At 37.7% G+C, this 18,009-nt stretch overlaps 1 protein-coding gene and 23 non-coding genes across 25 annotated transcripts in view; all 24 read right to left on the minus strand.

The window, feature by feature from the left end:
• Positions 1–30: 30 nt before the first annotated feature.
• Positions 31–112, minus strand: Trnal-cag (transfer RNA leucine (anticodon CAG)). The gene has a single exon. It is a non-coding gene; the product is annotated as a tRNA-Leu (tRNA).
• A 287-nt stretch (positions 113–399) lies between these two features.
• Trnal-cag (transfer RNA leucine (anticodon CAG)) lies at positions 400–481 on the minus strand. Its single transcript has one exon. It is a non-coding gene; the product is annotated as a tRNA-Leu (tRNA).
• A 287-nt stretch (positions 482–768) lies between these two features.
• Positions 769–850, minus strand: Trnal-cag (transfer RNA leucine (anticodon CAG)). The gene has a single exon. It is a non-coding gene; the product is annotated as a tRNA-Leu (tRNA).
• A 287-nt stretch (positions 851–1,137) lies between these two features.
• Trnal-cag (transfer RNA leucine (anticodon CAG)) lies at positions 1,138–1,219 on the minus strand. Its single transcript has one exon. It is a non-coding gene; the product is annotated as a tRNA-Leu (tRNA).
• Positions 1,220–1,506: 287 nt separating this feature from the next.
• Positions 1,507–1,588, minus strand: Trnal-cag (transfer RNA leucine (anticodon CAG)). The gene has a single exon. It is a non-coding gene; the product is annotated as a tRNA-Leu (tRNA).
• Positions 1,589–1,875: 287 nt separating this feature from the next.
• Trnal-cag (transfer RNA leucine (anticodon CAG)) lies at positions 1,876–1,957 on the minus strand. Its single transcript has one exon. It is a non-coding gene; the product is annotated as a tRNA-Leu (tRNA).
• A 287-nt stretch (positions 1,958–2,244) lies between these two features.
• Trnal-cag (transfer RNA leucine (anticodon CAG)) lies at positions 2,245–2,326 on the minus strand. The gene has a single exon. It is a non-coding gene; the product is annotated as a tRNA-Leu (tRNA).
• Positions 2,327–2,613: 287 nt separating this feature from the next.
• On the minus strand, positions 2,614–2,695 carry Trnal-cag (transfer RNA leucine (anticodon CAG)). Its single transcript has one exon. It is a non-coding gene; the product is annotated as a tRNA-Leu (tRNA).
• A 287-nt stretch (positions 2,696–2,982) lies between these two features.
• Trnal-cag (transfer RNA leucine (anticodon CAG)) lies at positions 2,983–3,064 on the minus strand. Its single transcript has one exon. It is a non-coding gene; the product is annotated as a tRNA-Leu (tRNA).
• A 287-nt stretch (positions 3,065–3,351) lies between these two features.
• Positions 3,352–3,433, minus strand: Trnal-cag (transfer RNA leucine (anticodon CAG)). Its single transcript has one exon. It is a non-coding gene; the product is annotated as a tRNA-Leu (tRNA).
• A 287-nt stretch (positions 3,434–3,720) lies between these two features.
• Positions 3,721–3,802, minus strand: Trnal-cag (transfer RNA leucine (anticodon CAG)). Its single transcript has one exon. It is a non-coding gene; the product is annotated as a tRNA-Leu (tRNA).
• Positions 3,803–4,089: 287 nt separating this feature from the next.
• Positions 4,090–4,171, minus strand: Trnal-cag (transfer RNA leucine (anticodon CAG)). The gene has a single exon. It is a non-coding gene; the product is annotated as a tRNA-Leu (tRNA).
• Positions 4,172–4,458: 287 nt separating this feature from the next.
• Positions 4,459–4,540, minus strand: Trnal-cag (transfer RNA leucine (anticodon CAG)). Its single transcript has one exon. It is a non-coding gene; the product is annotated as a tRNA-Leu (tRNA).
• A 287-nt stretch (positions 4,541–4,827) lies between these two features.
• Positions 4,828–4,909, minus strand: Trnal-cag (transfer RNA leucine (anticodon CAG)). The gene has a single exon. It is a non-coding gene; the product is annotated as a tRNA-Leu (tRNA).
• Positions 4,910–5,196: 287 nt separating this feature from the next.
• Trnal-cag (transfer RNA leucine (anticodon CAG)) lies at positions 5,197–5,278 on the minus strand. The gene has a single exon. It is a non-coding gene; the product is annotated as a tRNA-Leu (tRNA).
• A 287-nt stretch (positions 5,279–5,565) lies between these two features.
• Trnal-cag (transfer RNA leucine (anticodon CAG)) lies at positions 5,566–5,647 on the minus strand. The gene has a single exon. It is a non-coding gene; the product is annotated as a tRNA-Leu (tRNA).
• Positions 5,648–5,934: 287 nt separating this feature from the next.
• On the minus strand, positions 5,935–6,016 carry Trnal-cag (transfer RNA leucine (anticodon CAG)). The gene has a single exon. It is a non-coding gene; the product is annotated as a tRNA-Leu (tRNA).
• A 287-nt stretch (positions 6,017–6,303) lies between these two features.
• Positions 6,304–6,385, minus strand: Trnal-cag (transfer RNA leucine (anticodon CAG)). The gene has a single exon. It is a non-coding gene; the product is annotated as a tRNA-Leu (tRNA).
• Positions 6,386–6,672: 287 nt separating this feature from the next.
• Positions 6,673–6,754, minus strand: Trnal-cag (transfer RNA leucine (anticodon CAG)). Its single transcript has one exon. It is a non-coding gene; the product is annotated as a tRNA-Leu (tRNA).
• Positions 6,755–7,041: 287 nt separating this feature from the next.
• Positions 7,042–7,123, minus strand: Trnal-cag (transfer RNA leucine (anticodon CAG)). The gene has a single exon. It is a non-coding gene; the product is annotated as a tRNA-Leu (tRNA).
• A 287-nt stretch (positions 7,124–7,410) lies between these two features.
• Positions 7,411–7,492, minus strand: Trnal-cag (transfer RNA leucine (anticodon CAG)). Its single transcript has one exon. It is a non-coding gene; the product is annotated as a tRNA-Leu (tRNA).
• A 287-nt stretch (positions 7,493–7,779) lies between these two features.
• Positions 7,780–7,861, minus strand: Trnal-cag (transfer RNA leucine (anticodon CAG)). Its single transcript has one exon. It is a non-coding gene; the product is annotated as a tRNA-Leu (tRNA).
• Positions 7,862–9,610: 1,749 nt separating this feature from the next.
• The window catches only part of LOC136811992 (telomere length regulation protein TEL2 homolog), a 62,341-nt gene continuing 53,942 nt past the window's right edge, over positions 9,611–18,009 (minus strand). For both annotated transcript variants that reach the window (XM_067068596.1, XM_067068597.1), the window contains exons 16-23: positions 16,114–16,185; positions 14,888–15,058; positions 13,014–13,102; positions 12,658–12,757; positions 12,181–12,245; positions 11,613–11,728; positions 11,007–11,089; positions 9,611–10,575 (exon numbers count right to left, since the gene is read on the minus strand). In XM_067068596.1, coding sequence (XP_066924697.1) covers positions 10,555–10,575; positions 11,007–11,089; positions 11,613–11,728; positions 12,181–12,245; positions 12,658–12,757; positions 13,014–13,102; positions 14,888–15,058; positions 16,114–16,185 — 717 coding nt within the window. In that variant the 3' untranslated portion in view covers positions 9,611–10,554. The remainder of the gene's footprint in view (positions 10,576–11,006; positions 11,090–11,612; positions 11,729–12,180; positions 12,246–12,657; positions 12,758–13,013; positions 13,103–14,887; positions 15,059–16,113; positions 16,186–18,009) is intronic.
• Trnat-ugu (transfer RNA threonine (anticodon UGU)) lies at positions 15,321–15,393 on the minus strand. Its single transcript has one exon. It is a non-coding gene; the product is annotated as a tRNA-Thr (tRNA).

Genomic DNA, 18,009 nt, shown 5'->3' on the forward strand with positions numbered 1-18,009 from the left:
CATGGTCCCGTTCTACTTAATTGCCAACGTTGACAGAAGTGGGATTCGAACCCACGCCACCGCAGTGACTGGTACCTGAAACCAGCGCCTTAGACCACTCGGCCATTCTGCCATGAATTCCGTGTATTATGTATCCTTCTTTACCTCAAACTGCAAACCTGTTTGATTATATTACAAGACTGAGCAGGATCTCAAAGGTTTTCAAAGCTCCGTCAATATCAATGACAAGGTATACGCTTACTGTTTTTCTGCTATTTATCGACAGAGAACGAGCTATTCTCTAACTTTCTTAAATGCAATTACTCGCATTAGATTACTCAATGAATTTATTTACGTACTTTACATTTTTAGGGCATTCAATACCTAATGCATGGTCCCGTTCTACTTAATTGCCAACGTTGACAGAAGTGGGATTCGAACCCACGCCACCGCAGTGACTGGTACCTGAAACCAGCGCCTTAGACCACTCGGCCATTCTGCCATGAATTCCGTGTATTATGTATCCTTCTTTACCTCAAACTGCAAACCTGTTTGATTATATTACAAGACTGAGCAGGATCTCAAAGGTTTTCAAAGCTCCGTCAATATCAATGACAAGGTATACGCTTACTGTTTTTCTGCTATTTATCGACAGAGAACGAGCTATTCTCTAACTTTCTTAAATGCAATTACTCGCATTAGATTACTCAATGAATTTATTTACGTACTTTACATTTTTAGGGCATTCAATACCTAATGCATGGTCCCGTTCTACTTAATTGCCAACGTTGACAGAAGTGGGATTCGAACCCACGCCACCGCAGTGACTGGTACCTGAAACCAGCGCCTTAGACCACTCGGCCATTCTGCCATGAATTCCGTGTATTATGTATCCTTCTTTACCTCAAACTGCAAACCTGTTTGATTATATTACAAGACTGAGCAGGATCTCAAAGGTTTTCAAAGCTCCGTCAATATCAATGACAAGGTATACGCTTACTGTTTTTCTGCTATTTATCGACAGAGAACGAGCTATTCTCTAACTTTCTTAAATGCAATTACTCGCATTAGATTACTCAATGAATTTATTTACGTACTTTACATTTTTAGGGCATTCAATACCTAATGCATGGTCCCGTTCTACTTAATTGCCAACGTTGACAGAAGTGGGATTCGAACCCACGCCACCGCAGTGACTGGTACCTGAAACCAGCGCCTTAGACCACTCGGCCATTCTGCCATGAATTCCGTGTATTATGTATCCTTCTTTACCTCAAACTGCAAACCTGTTTGATTATATTACAAGACTGAGCAGGATCTCAAAGGTTTTCAAAGCTCCGTCAATATCAATGACAAGGTATACGCTTACTGTTTTTCTGCTATTTATCGACAGAGAACGAGCTATTCTCTAACTTTCTTAAATGCAATTACTCGCATTAGATTACTCAATGAATTTATTTACGTACTTTACATTTTTAGGGCATTCAATACCTAATGCATGGTCCCGTTCTACTTAATTGCCAACGTTGACAGAAGTGGGATTCGAACCCACGCCACCGCAGTGACTGGTACCTGAAACCAGCGCCTTAGACCACTCGGCCATTCTGCCATGAATTCCGTGTATTATGTATCCTTCTTTACCTCAAACTGCAAACCTGTTTGATTATATTACAAGACTGAGCAGGATCTCAAAGGTTTTCAAAGCTCCGTCAATATCAATGACAAGGTATACGCTTACTGTTTTTCTGCTATTTATCGACAGAGAACGAGCTATTCTCTAACTTTCTTAAATGCAATTACTCGCATTAGATTACTCAATGAATTTATTTACGTACTTTACATTTTTAGGGCATTCAATACCTAATGCATGGTCCCGTTCTACTTAATTGCCAACGTTGACAGAAGTGGGATTCGAACCCACGCCACCGCAGTGACTGGTACCTGAAACCAGCGCCTTAGACCACTCGGCCATTCTGCCATGAATTCCGTGTATTATGTATCCTTCTTTACCTCAAACTGCAAACCTGTTTGATTATATTACAAGACTGAGCAGGATCTCAAAGGTTTTCAAAGCTCCGTCAATATCAATGACAAGGTATACGCTTACTGTTTTTCTGCTATTTATCGACAGAGAACGAGCTATTCTCTAACTTTCTTAAATGCAATTACTCGCATTAGATTACTCAATGAATTTATTTACGTACTTTACATTTTTAGGGCATTCAATACCTAATGCATGGTCCCGTTCTACTTAATTGCCAACGTTGACAGAAGTGGGATTCGAACCCACGCCACCGCAGTGACTGGTACCTGAAACCAGCGCCTTAGACCACTCGGCCATTCTGCCATGAATTCCGTGTATTATGTATCCTTCTTTACCTCAAACTGCAAACCTGTTTGATTATATTACAAGACTGAGCAGGATCTCAAAGGTTTTCAAAGCTCCGTCAATATCAATGACAAGGTATACGCTTACTGTTTTTCTGCTATTTATCGACAGAGAACGAGCTATTCTCTAACTTTCTTAAATGCAATTACTCGCATTAGATTACTCAATGAATTTATTTACGTACTTTACATTTTTAGGGCATTCAATACCTAATGCATGGTCCCGTTCTACTTAATTGCCAACGTTGACAGAAGTGGGATTCGAACCCACGCCACCGCAGTGACTGGTACCTGAAACCAGCGCCTTAGACCACTCGGCCATTCTGCCATGAATTCCGTGTATTATGTATCCTTCTTTACCTCAAACTGCAAACCTGTTTGATTATATTACAAGACTGAGCAGGATCTCAAAGGTTTTCAAAGCTCCGTCAATATCAATGACAAGGTATACGCTTACTGTTTTTCTGCTATTTATCGACAGAGAACGAGCTATTCTCTAACTTTCTTAAATGCAATTACTCGCATTAGATTACTCAATGAATTTATTTACGTACTTTACATTTTTAGGGCATTCAATACCTAATGCATGGTCCCGTTCTACTTAATTGCCAACGTTGACAGAAGTGGGATTCGAACCCACGCCACCGCAGTGACTGGTACCTGAAACCAGCGCCTTAGACCACTCGGCCATTCTGCCATGAATTCCGTGTATTATGTATCCTTCTTTACCTCAAACTGCAAACCTGTTTGATTATATTACAAGACTGAGCAGGATCTCAAAGGTTTTCAAAGCTCCGTCAATATCAATGACAAGGTATACGCTTACTGTTTTTCTGCTATTTATCGACAGAGAACGAGCTATTCTCTAACTTTCTTAAATGCAATTACTCGCATTAGATTACTCAATGAATTTATTTACGTACTTTACATTTTTAGGGCATTCAATACCTAATGCATGGTCCCGTTCTACTTAATTGCCAACGTTGACAGAAGTGGGATTCGAACCCACGCCACCGCAGTGACTGGTACCTGAAACCAGCGCCTTAGACCACTCGGCCATTCTGCCATGAATTCCGTGTATTATGTATCCTTCTTTACCTCAAACTGCAAACCTGTTTGATTATATTACAAGACTGAGCAGGATCTCAAAGGTTTTCAAAGCTCCGTCAATATCAATGACAAGGTATACGCTTACTGTTTTTCTGCTATTTATCGACAGAGAACGAGCTATTCTCTAACTTTCTTAAATGCAATTACTCGCATTAGATTACTCAATGAATTTATTTACGTACTTTACATTTTTAGGGCATTCAATACCTAATGCATGGTCCCGTTCTACTTAATTGCCAACGTTGACAGAAGTGGGATTCGAACCCACGCCACCGCAGTGACTGGTACCTGAAACCAGCGCCTTAGACCACTCGGCCATTCTGCCATGAATTCCGTGTATTATGTATCCTTCTTTACCTCAAACTGCAAACCTGTTTGATTATATTACAAGACTGAGCAGGATCTCAAAGGTTTTCAAAGCTCCGTCAATATCAATGACAAGGTATACGCTTACTGTTTTTCTGCTATTTATCGACAGAGAACGAGCTATTCTCTAACTTTCTTAAATGCAATTACTCGCATTAGATTACTCAATGAATTTATTTACGTACTTTACATTTTTAGGGCATTCAATACCTAATGCATGGTCCCGTTCTACTTAATTGCCAACGTTGACAGAAGTGGGATTCGAACCCACGCCACCGCAGTGACTGGTACCTGAAACCAGCGCCTTAGACCACTCGGCCATTCTGCCATGAATTCCGTGTATTATGTATCCTTCTTTACCTCAAACTGCAAACCTGTTTGATTATATTACAAGACTGAGCAGGATCTCAAAGGTTTTCAAAGCTCCGTCAATATCAATGACAAGGTATACGCTTACTGTTTTTCTGCTATTTATCGACAGAGAACGAGCTATTCTCTAACTTTCTTAAATGCAATTACTCGCATTAGATTACTCAATGAATTTATTTACGTACTTTACATTTTTAGGGCATTCAATACCTAATGCATGGTCCCGTTCTACTTAATTGCCAACGTTGACAGAAGTGGGATTCGAACCCACGCCACCGCAGTGACTGGTACCTGAAACCAGCGCCTTAGACCACTCGGCCATTCTGCCATGAATTCCGTGTATTATGTATCCTTCTTTACCTCAAACTGCAAACCTGTTTGATTATATTACAAGACTGAGCAGGATCTCAAAGGTTTTCAAAGCTCCGTCAATATCAATGACAAGGTATACGCTTACTGTTTTTCTGCTATTTATCGACAGAGAACGAGCTATTCTCTAACTTTCTTAAATGCAATTACTCGCATTAGATTACTCAATGAATTTATTTACGTACTTTACATTTTTAGGGCATTCAATACCTAATGCATGGTCCCGTTCTACTTAATTGCCAACGTTGACAGAAGTGGGATTCGAACCCACGCCACCGCAGTGACTGGTACCTGAAACCAGCGCCTTAGACCACTCGGCCATTCTGCCATGAATTCCGTGTATTATGTATCCTTCTTTACCTCAAACTGCAAACCTGTTTGATTATATTACAAGACTGAGCAGGATCTCAAAGGTTTTCAAAGCTCCGTCAATATCAATGACAAGGTATACGCTTACTGTTTTTCTGCTATTTATCGACAGAGAACGAGCTATTCTCTAACTTTCTTAAATGCAATTACTCGCATTAGATTACTCAATGAATTTATTTACGTACTTTACATTTTTAGGGCATTCAATACCTAATGCATGGTCCCGTTCTACTTAATTGCCAACGTTGACAGAAGTGGGATTCGAACCCACGCCACCGCAGTGACTGGTACCTGAAACCAGCGCCTTAGACCACTCGGCCATTCTGCCATGAATTCCGTGTATTATGTATCCTTCTTTACCTCAAACTGCAAACCTGTTTGATTATATTACAAGACTGAGCAGGATCTCAAAGGTTTTCAAAGCTCCGTCAATATCAATGACAAGGTATACGCTTACTGTTTTTCTGCTATTTATCGACAGAGAACGAGCTATTCTCTAACTTTCTTAAATGCAATTACTCGCATTAGATTACTCAATGAATTTATTTACGTACTTTACATTTTTAGGGCATTCAATACCTAATGCATGGTCCCGTTCTACTTAATTGCCAACGTTGACAGAAGTGGGATTCGAACCCACGCCACCGCAGTGACTGGTACCTGAAACCAGCGCCTTAGACCACTCGGCCATTCTGCCATGAATTCCGTGTATTATGTATCCTTCTTTACCTCAAACTGCAAACCTGTTTGATTATATTACAAGACTGAGCAGGATCTCAAAGGTTTTCAAAGCTCCGTCAATATCAATGACAAGGTATACGCTTACTGTTTTTCTGCTATTTATCGACAGAGAACGAGCTATTCTCTAACTTTCTTAAATGCAATTACTCGCATTAGATTACTCAATGAATTTATTTACGTACTTTACATTTTTAGGGCATTCAATACCTAATGCATGGTCCCGTTCTACTTAATTGCCAACGTTGACAGAAGTGGGATTCGAACCCACGCCACCGCAGTGACTGGTACCTGAAACCAGCGCCTTAGACCACTCGGCCATTCTGCCATGAATTCCGTGTATTATGTATCCTTCTTTACCTCAAACTGCAAACCTGTTTGATTATATTACAAGACTGAGCAGGATCTCAAAGGTTTTCAAAGCTCCGTCAATATCAATGACAAGGTATACGCTTACTGTTTTTCTGCTATTTATCGACAGAGAACGAGCTATTCTCTAACTTTCTTAAATGCAATTACTCGCATTAGATTACTCAATGAATTTATTTACGTACTTTACATTTTTAGGGCATTCAATACCTAATGCATGGTCCCGTTCTACTTAATTGCCAACGTTGACAGAAGTGGGATTCGAACCCACGCCACCGCAGTGACTGGTACCTGAAACCAGCGCCTTAGACCACTCGGCCATTCTGCCATGAATTCCGTGTATTATGTATCCTTCTTTACCTCAAACTGCAAACCTGTTTGATTATATTACAAGACTGAGCAGGATCTCAAAGGTTTTCAAAGCTCCGTCAATATCAATGACAAGGTATACGCTTACTGTTTTTCTGCTATTTATCGACAGAGAACGAGCTATTCTCTAACTTTCTTAAATGCAATTACTCGCATTAGATTACTCAATGAATTTATTTACGTACTTTACATTTTTAGGGCATTCAATACCTAATGCATGGTCCCGTTCTACTTAATTGCCAACGTTGACAGAAGTGGGATTCGAACCCACGCCACCGCAGTGACTGGTACCTGAAACCAGCGCCTTAGACCACTCGGCCATTCTGCCATGAATTCCGTGTATTATGTATCCTTCTTTACCTCAAACTGCAAACCTGTTTGATTATATTACAAGACTGAGCAGGATCTCAAAGGTTTTCAAAGCTCCGTCAATATCAATGACAAGGTATACGCTTACTGTTTTTCTGCTATTTATCGACAGAGAACGAGCTATTCTCTAACTTTCTTAAATGCAATTACTCGCATTAGATTACTCAATGAATTTATTTACGTACTTTACATTTTTAGGGCATTCAATACCTAATGCATGGTCCCGTTCTACTTAATTGCCAACGTTGACAGAAGTGGGATTCGAACCCACGCCACCGCAGTGACTGGTACCTGAAACCAGCGCCTTAGACCACTCGGCCATTCTGCCATGAATTCCGTGTATTATGTATCCTTCTTTACCTCAAACTGCAAACCTGTTTGATTATATTACAAGACTGAGCAGGATCTCAAAGGTTTTCAAAGCTCCGTCAATATCAATGACAAGGTATACGCTTACTGTTTTTCTGCTATTTATCGACAGAGAACGAGCTATTCTCTAACTTTCTTAAATGCAATTACTCGCATTAGATTACTCAATGAATTTATTTACGTACTTTACATTTTTAGGGCATTCAATACCTAATGCATGGTCCCGTTCTACTTAATTGCCAACGTTGACAGAAGTGGGATTCGAACCCACGCCACCGCAGTGACTGGTACCTGAAACCAGCGCCTTAGACCACTCGGCCATTCTGCCATGAATTCCGTGTATTATGTATCCTTCTTTACCTCAAACTGCAAACCTGTTTGATTATATTACAAGACTGAGCAGGATCTCAAAGGTTTTCAAAGCTCCGTCAATATCAATGACAAGGTATACGCTTACTGTTTTTCTGCTATTTATCGACAGAGAACGAGCTATTCTCTAACTTTCTTAAATGCAATTACTCGCATTAGATTACTCAATGAATTTATTTACGTACTTTACATTTTTAGGGCATTCAATACCTAATGCATGGTCCCGTTCTACTTAATTGCCAACGTTGACAGAAGTGGGATTCGAACCCACGCCACCGCAGTGACTGGTACCTGAAACCAGCGCCTTAGACCACTCGGCCATTCTGCCATGAATTCCGTGTATTATGTATCCTTCTTTACCTCAAACTGCAAACCTGTTTGATTATATTACAAGACTGAGCAGGATCTCAAAGGTTTTCAAAGCTATTCAAAGTCTTTAAAAGTCACACTCAAACGTCTATAACCACGATGGCTAGCCACGATGGCTAAATTAAACTTGATTATAAATATGTTTACGAAAGAAATTTAATTGTGGTTGTAATTAGCAATGCAATGTATTCAATCTCAAGCCAACAGGCTAGAGCATTGAGAAATACTAATACCAGCATCAGAATTCTATCCTTCAAATTTATAGGTATTTTTGCCCTTAAAATCAATGATTAAAAGAACACCCCTCATTAAGTGTGTCAAATAGATAGAAAATTTAGTCATAAGTCGAATAGACATAACAGAAATGACACCAGAAAAATCACCGTTTCGACTCGCCATATTTGCTCCCTTCTTGATTGGCGGCATAACTCAGCTCGCGTCAAAGGCGATTTTTCTTTGTTGCAAAACAAAGGAAATTGAATAGAAAACAAGAGTAGCCCGGCTGTAAAGCAGCAACGTGCAACCTCCTTTATTTTCTATCTCTTTGAGTGTGCACTAAAATTTCCTTTGCTTGCCACATTTAACCAATGATTTGGCCTTCATATCAAGTTATTGGTATCAAATTTCGCGGGTAATCGGAAATTTTTTTCGATGAAATGTGTTCCACATGTACATGTTTTTTTATAAGCATATGAAAATCTGAAAACAGGCTCAGAATGCTTGAGAGATGCTTATATCCTAATACTTAATACCGGTTATATACTGCTATACTACTATAGTATAATACTGCTTATATCCATACTACAAAGTAGCTTATACTTTTTTCATATGCTTAATTTTCCCCATATCTGAGCCTAGATATGCTTATAAATAAAAAACAGGTATTAAATTTCGCGATTCACTAAATTGGTCATTTTCAAAAAGTGGGAATAAAGCAAGAAAATGACTGATTTCGCTTGAAACACAACGTATTGGGTGTAAACATACCAAAAATAGTAACAAAACTAGCGACAAAAATAGTAACTAAGTGTAACAAATAAGTATTTTTGATTTTCGGCCCATTTTGAAATTTTTTTGCGTATATTAAATTTTGCGATTTTGTATTTTTGAAAATTTTAAACGGAATTAATTTTCGCGAAATTTTAGCTTGAAAAGAGCGAAATTAAGTACCTGCGAAATTTTGTAGACCGCGAAATTTAATACTATTAAGGTAGTAGAACAAAAAACTAAACTAAAAACTAAACTAAAAAACCTAAAAACTTAAACTAAAATTCTTTGAAATAAAACAATAAACAACCTCAATAATACCTCAGGGGGGACACATTATACACAAAATTTCAAAAGGGAAATGCAAAGCAAGCATGAAAGTGAAGAATATCTAATCTAAATGAATGTTGTATAACATAGATCCCAAGAAGAAAAAAGTGAAGAAAAACCATTTTAAATTAGGTCTGGTAAAATCTTGTCTACTACCATATGTATGAGGTCATGGTCCTTACATGGCTCCCCTAGTGATGCCTTCAGGAGATGAAAATGAAAAAAGGTGTATCTTCATCAATTATGTGACACTAGCCTAACCAACTTTAAAATTTTTCTAGTCTTTTCATTATTTTTCAGCGTAGTGACTTATTCCTAGGATAATTATATTTTAGGCCAGTTTCTAACCAACATAAAATTGAAATTTTACAAGGAAATAAATCAAAAATACTTTACAAGAAAAACAAGCCAAAGTCAAATTTATTTCGAAGAAAGTGCTTAAGTACCAGCATAGTTCTACTCAAAACTGATTCAAAATAATTTTGTATATTGAAATGACAAATGCATTATTTGATGCCAAACTTTTTGAGGATATTTACAGTTTGATGAAAATATCTTGTATAGAAATCACCTTTTATATGTTATGATGCAACATACATAACATTGCGTGTCCCATAGTCTCAATTTTCGTTCCACGGGACAAAATTAAACGAGCTTGGAATAGCCAAACAAAGGACGATCTTCTAAAGATTAGTCGATCAAAGAATGCCCAATAGGAAATGAGCTCATCTGGTTTACAAATGGCAACACCATGTAACATTTTGTCCAACCAGTTTAAGTTGGTCTTTCAAACGTTGATTAGTTCTATCTGCCCATGAGATAGCAAACACTTAGGAAACGTTGCATCCGGCTGATCGCTTCATGGCCTTTAGATCAGTCAGGGAAATCCCTCAATTGCGGTATAAACGTCACATTTACATTTTTCATATACCGCAATTGCAGTATATTCAAGAAACAGAATTCAAGATTCAAGGAGAAAGCAGGCAATTTTTGTACATAATTGATCTTTTTAACGCACAGACAAAATATTTTTTCCGTAGATCAGATTCTTTTAATAAAGAAAAGCTTTCTTCTCGTACGATTTTTTAAAGTCGATGTTTGTTTATCTTTGTCGACCAGCACTATATGTAGCCATTATAAGTCTTTGTAGGCTAACCACGAATTAAAACTACCGCAATTGCAGTATACCGCAATTGAGGGATTTCCCTGACTGTAGATGACTAACATTTGACCTCTTGATTGGCCGAGTTTCTCCTACAATATGGGGGATTTTAATACGACGAAAAGAGTGTTCTTCTCATCTTCTGGATCTAGATGTTGGTATTGATGAACGTTTCAGCCATGTCCAAGTAACTCCTGAAAGTGAAAGAATTACACTGGTTTGACAAAAACATTGAACTCGTCTGATGGAAGTTTAACTTTCAGTTATGCGCCTTTTTATTTGGACAGTTTGTACAATAAAAGAATTTCTTAGCAGCAAGAAACAAGGCATAAAAAGACAAAATAAAAATACCTGTCATTTTGACATTTTGTCACAATTTTGACTCTGATATAGGTTAAGGATCGTTCATGTATGACGTCCTTTTTAAGTACTTTCAGCGGTGTATACTCAAGCTATCATTCTTCTATGTTCAAAGGGGCACTCAAAGGCCACTGCAAACACTTCGAAAAAAAATATCACTATTAGGTGAAATGCAAAGTTTAGCCAGGGTAGACTCTATACAAGTTAGCTGGTTTGACTCCATTTACCCAAGAGATTTAAGCCAGTAATGGGAGATTTAGTATACCTTTTGTAGTGTCTTCTCAAGCAGCATCAGTGTAGAAGCAGCTAATTTTCGGCATTCCATATCGGGGTCTCTCTCAACGATACCTAATGAAGGAAAACAATAATATGAGGCTATTTTATGAACCATGTCATTGACAACACTTGCCTTTTTTTCAAAGTAAACAAAAATCAATAAAATCCAAAGAAAAATAGACTTATTTCAGTGGTTTAGACTTATAGTTCCGACTGTTCAAAGCCTCTGATTTTTTTATCAAATTTCTTTCTTTTTGAATGATTTACCCTGCCCTCTTTTTGTCGGAATCTTTTTTGTGTCTAGCTCAAATTTCCTTTGCCCTCTTTTCGTCGGAATTTTTTTTTAGGATGGTTTTCTGCCAGCCGACCGACCATTATTACAATTATTTTCTGAGTTGCTTGGTCAGCAAAACAACAAATCAATTTGAATTCTTCAATTAAATTGTACACACTAAAAAATATTTTACAGTGTCAGGTCGGTGAGGTGAGTTTGGATCATCCACCTTACTGTTTCCTAAGCAGTTATTTCAAAATAAATATTTAAACATGAAACTTCTTGGTTATCAATTATCTATTTTTCAAAATGTTACTTTACCATGCAGCCAACTTTGTGCTTCCATTATTTCACTTTGTATTTCACTCATCAAAGCGAAGGATGGAACATTGAAAACGACTTTACTGGTTGCAAATATCAATGCTTGGCGAACGAAGCTAAGAAAAAAATGAAGGTTCTTTCATTAGTTTAACTACAGAAACGGAGTGAGTGAGTGAGTACAGGTTTTTTTTATTAGAACGTCTTACTCTATGGTCACGAATAGTAGGGCTAGGTCAGAATAAAAGGGGGTACAAAATCATCTAAAAAAATATCAAACGAGGGGGGCCTTGCTTATTACCGGGGGCGTTTGAAATTGCACCTCTAAAAACCTCTCAAAATATGGTAATTATATACTACAACCAGGCAGTTTATTTACAGCAAGTTAACATTTGGGAGCTGAAAATATTTTCGAGAATAAATAAACGGAGGGGTTCCTAAAAAAAAACAGGAGGAGGCTCCGATTATTCGGTACCTGATAAACACTACTCTAGGCGAACAAACATTTTGCGAGCAAAAATATGTTAAGACGTTCGCAAAAGTGTAGATGGAAATCAAAAACAATAGATACCTTTCGCTGTGAAACCGCACACCCCATATCATTTCCAACAAAGTTCTTGACATTGCTGTAACTTCCTGCGATGAAAAAACGAAACAATTTTATGTGCACTTCATATTAAATCAATATCTTGGTACCCACAGACGCTTTTACACCGATCCCTATTACGCCGAACCGGACATTTTTTTCCATTCTTAGTCTGGCCACTAATTTAATTACGGCCCTTACGGCGCCTATTATAACACTTTATAACGCAGTTTTTTTTTTAAATTTTTTTTTCACACCCGAGAAAAAGAAAAACATGCAAATGTGGACTAGAGCCTTTTATTCGGGAGAAGTATAAGTCAAGTTCACAAAAAACTTTAAAAATTCAACTTTTCAGCAGACTATTTTTATTTTTATTGTCACTTCATAGCTCTATTCTGTTTTCCTCTTTATAATTTTACATTTGTTACGATTTTCTACGATATTTAATTGCAAATAACTTACTGGGAGTCCATATGCTGCTTGAAGGATCAAGGCTAAGGTGTAAATATATTTTCCCAGAAGCATCGGTTCTGTTGATAAAAGTTTACTTGACTGATTTAACCTTGAAATATAGAATATTTGAAATCAGTAACAGAAATTGATTAAGCCCCAAGCTTAAGAGCTAAAAAATGTACGGGGTATTGCAGTAAATTTTTGTTCGCCATTATTGGGCAGCGAGGAACATTTTCAACACGGAGGGACTGAAAGAGCTGAAAGGCCCATTTCGAGTGAATTTGCGAAGAATTTCAGACCTTTGCTGTCCAAAATGACTAGACCTCTGCTGTTTAATTATATGAAGAAAAGATACAATAACTTACGTTCCAAAATGCTGAATAAGCGGATAAAAGAATGAGCCAATAACAGTTGATAACCGATTCTCTTTCGCCTCGATTTCCTGTCGTTTACCCTGCAAAAATGCAAGCAATAGAGGAGCTTAGAATTGAAATAAATTCGACATCGTGAAGCATTATTCTCTGTCATTATTGGAACTTTTCGACCTTCGACTGTACTTTATTGTAAGTACAACAAAAACAAATGCCATCATTTGAATACCAAATACACGTTTCTTTATAAGAACAAACTATATAAGAACATAAGGCTTCGATGGTCAAAATGTTAAGAACAAGTTATGAACATTTTAAGGCTTCGCGGACTCTAAAACAGCCAATCTCTTAGGAAAATAGGTAAAAATGGTCACAAAATGGTGAAATAAGTTAAGAACATTCGAAGGCTTCAAAAAATTTGGATGTTCTTATAAAAAGCATGTGAAACTTGAAACTCTGATAAAAATGAATCTGTCTCCGTGGTTCGTAAAGCTTGATAGACCTTTACCGAGTGTGATTAATTACGTGCGTCCCGTGCCCTCGTGCCCTCGTGGGTCGTGCCTTCGTGCCTCGTGCGTCCCGTGCTCTCGTGCCTTCGTGCCCTCGTGGGTCCCGAAAAAACTGACGTGGGTAGTTCGTGGGTCCCAAAAAAAAATACGTGGGTAGTTCGTGGGTCCCGAAAAAAATATACTTGGCATCCCAGAATTATTATAGAAAATTTGGTTAAGTTGAGGTGCAAAAAATCGATGGTTCGATGCCACGAAGGGGGAGGCTTTGTATAAATTTGTCGAAAACTTTTTACAAAATCTTGTAAACACAAACGATTAGGCTCGCTATGGTCAGAGCCCTTAAATTTATCTGTTATGTCAACAGATGCAGAATAATTTATTTTCGGGTTATTTAACCGAACTATGTATTCAGGTTTTTGTTATAAGTGATGGATATAGTGTTAATTATAAAAACTTTCTGAAATAGGCAGGGATTTTTTAATATTTTAATTGAAGTTTGGCATTAGAAATCCTCTCATATCTCAAGCATCACACTGAAATACAACTTGAAATTTTGCACAAAGACAGTCTGATAGTGCCATGTTTCCCTAGTATAAAAATTTTTAATATTCAATGTCAATTATTTTTGGAAATTTGTATTCGAAAATGGTGTTTTCATTTTGGCGAGATCGTATGTTGTCTCAAAGTATAGCTTTAAGGAGAACAATATCCGATTAAACTCTCAAATTTATCCCAACAAATTCTCCAAAAAAGATTCCGCACAATTACAAGGACACACGTGACTACTGAACCCACGAAATCATTTTCCGGAGCCACAAAATCAAATCTTCAGGACCCACGTAATTTTTTTTTAGGACCCACGTAATTTTTTCAGGACCCACGTAATTTTTTTCAGGACCCACGTAATTTTTTTTAGGACCCACGTAATTTGTTTCAGGACCCACGTAATTTTTTTCAGGACCCACGTAATTTTTTCCAGGACCCACGTAATTTCTTACAGGACCCACGTAATTTTTTTCAGGACCCACGTAATTTTTTTCAGGACCCACGTAACTTTTTTCAGGACCCACGTAACTTTTTTGAGGACCCACGAACTACCCACGAGGACACGAAGGCACGAGGGCACGGGACGCACGTAATTAATCACACTCGCCTTTACCTTTATGATAGATCCAACGATGCGATGTCATGTTGAATATGATTAAAAACTCCATCATCACAACAATAACAATGCAAAGCATAATAGGTACACGCATCTACTTAATATCTACACTGTTTTGATGCTGGATTCAGTGGAGCTTTTAATTACATTCAACATACTACAATAAAACTCAACGCTACTAAAGTTATAACACTTACGCTGTTGAAACGTTTTGTTTTCTTTTTGATTCTTTCATCAACGATAGCTTTCCATTCGGGTGGTTCGACTCCTTTAGTGAATTTCACATTCGGTGCCGGCAAATGGGCACGATATTCTTCTGGATTTTCACTCTCTGGTTTCGCTAGTATCGTCACTGAACTTGAAATCGCCTTGTCAAGAGAAAGGAAAATTACTGTAAAGCCTATCCATAATTTCCTTTACAAGCATGCAGTCACCTGGAGAGAAAGAGCCTTCGCTTACTTCATCTATAGCAAAATTGTGAGATTTAAAGCAGGCTTCTGATCATTCTTTAACAAGAAAAAGTAATGGAAGGATAAAGACCCGTGACGAATCAAACTAGTTGAAAAAGTATTCGAAGCTATGAAATCAATTGATAAGAAACTCATAACTTTGTCCCCTCTTTTCAAAAAAAGCCCTCGGAGAGATTTGAACTCTCGACCCCTGGTTTACAAGACCAGTGCTCTAACCCCTGAGCTACGAAGGCATGCATACGTTTTATATTTTTCTATGATTAATTTTAACCGGAGGTGCTAAAGTCGCGTATTCAATAAAGAAACAGGAATTGCGAAGAATTTCGTTTTCTTTCACAAATCGTTTATCAAACAGAGGAGACGTCATTTGATTTCGGAGTTTCGAAACTGAATTTAAAAACGTGTACTTCTCTACCGAAAACCTTTTTCAAACATCACGAATAAATACGCACTTAATATCCTTTTGCTCTTTTTCCAAGCGATTTCTGAAAGTGACGTTATTTCACAAAACCCACTCCTTCTGGGCACTCCTTCTCAAAAAGGCTCCACAGGTGGAGATGTGATGCTCGAGGCCTCTTTTCCCGGTAGCTATAGGGCTGTTTCATTAAATAATCGAAAAAATCATTCAACTAAACTTATTGACAACCTTTTAATATACTAATTATTTAGTTGAAACTGAACTTTATAGTTGTTTTTTTCTCAGATACAATAAACAGTGTTTTATCCGCCGATATAGTATGAGTAAACTAAAGTGATCCTCTGATAAGACTTTGAGTAGACAAACTTAAACATTCGTTGTTGGCACAAGATGAGCCGAAACTCATGTTATTAAATTATAGACACGTCATGTCAAACGGCAATTTCCTAAAGTTAATGGTTTAGTGTACTGGTCTTGTAATCGACGCTGGAATCAAGTTTAGGAAGAAAACCGTCTCTTTGTAACAACAACCTACCTCTAATATGTCAAGTCGTTGAGTTATTGAGTAATTTTCTTCGAAGAATTGCTGACACAAATACACGCTTGTCTGAAAATGGAAGAAAATACATTCAACCCCCTATTATCTCGAAGCCTCTTTATTTTAAAGTTTAACTACACTTTTTTGAATAAGCGACCAGGTTGCTAAGGCTCGAGCGCTGAAATTAGCCAAAATTGTTTCACTTTTTCGTAAAGTAAAAGCTTTTTGGAAAATCTAGGTATGGCAAACAATAGCAATTGATCTAATAAGCAAACGGGGTTGTCAAAGCAAATTGCAAATTTCTTAGAAATTGAGCTAGAATGCTAAGCAACCACCACCCTCCCTCAAAAATCGGGGTTGCTTATCAAAAAAATGTGTAGCACTGTCTGTCTACTATTTTTGAGGAATTTCGAGGTAATTCGAGATGTTTGTAAAGAGCTTTTGGTTTATGTTAAAAAATATTTTCTTCGAAGAATTGTTGACACAAATACACGCTTGTCTGCAAAATGGAAGAAAATACATTCAATCCCATATCTCGAAGACTCGTTATTTTAAAGTTTAACTACACTTTTTTTAATAAGCGACCAGGTTGCTAAGGCTCGAGTGCTGAAATTAGACAAAATTGTTTCACTTTTTCGTAAAGTAAAAGCTTTTTGGAAAATCTAGGTATGGCAAACAATAGCAATTGATCTAATAAGCAAACGGGGTTGTCAAAGCAAATTGCAAATTTCTTAGAAATTGAGCTAGAATGCTAAGCAACCACCACCCTCCCTCAAAAATCGGGGTTGCTTATCAAAAAAATGTGTAGCACTGTCTGTCTACTATTTTTGAGGAATTTCGAGGTAATTCGAGATGTTTGTAAAGAGCTTTTGGTTTATGTTAAAAAATATTGGCGGGTCGCGCTTCGAATTTTAATACCAGCAAACCAACAGGGATACTATGGAACTAAACTATACCACCGACCATAATTTAACAAAGAAAACGACAAAATAAATACAAACAATTAAAGCCAAAAACCAGAGAAAAAGGAAAGAGAAACGCTTCAGGTCCGGCGGGAAGACCGTAAAAGTGGGGAGGCTGAAGGCTCAAAATGAGATAAAATTCGCTAGGAATTTGAGAGAAAAACCTCATTTGCTCAAAAGTGACGACATAAAAAAAAAACGACATAAGGTTTTACCGTTAAGTTTTCCCTTTCAAAAAATGACTTAAACAATATACAATTAATTCTCAGGAATTCGAACTCGAACAGGACGTTTTATTTGCTCGAATTGAGGAGATATTCGAATATAGGAGAGATTCAAATATAGGAAAGTATCCAAAGAAGGTTTCTTGTTGACGAAGGCTGGGAAATAGTTAGAATTACTCTCGGGTACCTAATAGCCGGGGGGGGGGGTTGGAATAAGTGGGGGGGTTGGAAAAAATCTCAAAACTTAATAAGCGGGTGGGTTGGAATAAAAATGTCCTGGGTGGAAAATTTTTGAAAAGGAGGTTAATACAGCTGAATTAGGACCAAAAAGGGAACTTTCAAAAACATTTTCCCAAAAATTAATAAGCGGGGGGGGGGTTGGAATAAGAATGTCCTGGGTGGAAAAATTTCGAAAAATTAATTAGCGGGGGGGGGGGCGGCTATTAAATACCCGAGAGTATAGATTAGAATAATACATCATACGCAGACACGTGTTTCGTCCATTCCAGGACTCATCAGTGCGGCTCGGGTAAGCGAGCATAGACTGCTGTTGTCACCAGAGTGCTCAAAACATTAACTGTTGAGCTTTGCATAACCGCTTGTGGTGAATGGAGAAGCAGAGCCTGCTCCTCAACAGAGTCTATAAATTGTTTGAAGAACCGAAGTTCTGGGCGTAATACTAGATTAATTTTAGATTAGATAATAGA

The sequence above is a fragment of the Clytia hemisphaerica genome, unplaced genomic scaffold (genome assembly GCF_902728285.1).
Source record: "Clytia hemisphaerica strain Z4C2 unplaced genomic scaffold, Clytia hemisphaerica genome assembly, whole genome shotgun sequence".
Classification (NCBI taxonomy): domain Eukaryota; kingdom Metazoa; phylum Cnidaria; class Hydrozoa; order Leptothecata; family Clytiidae; genus Clytia; species Clytia hemisphaerica.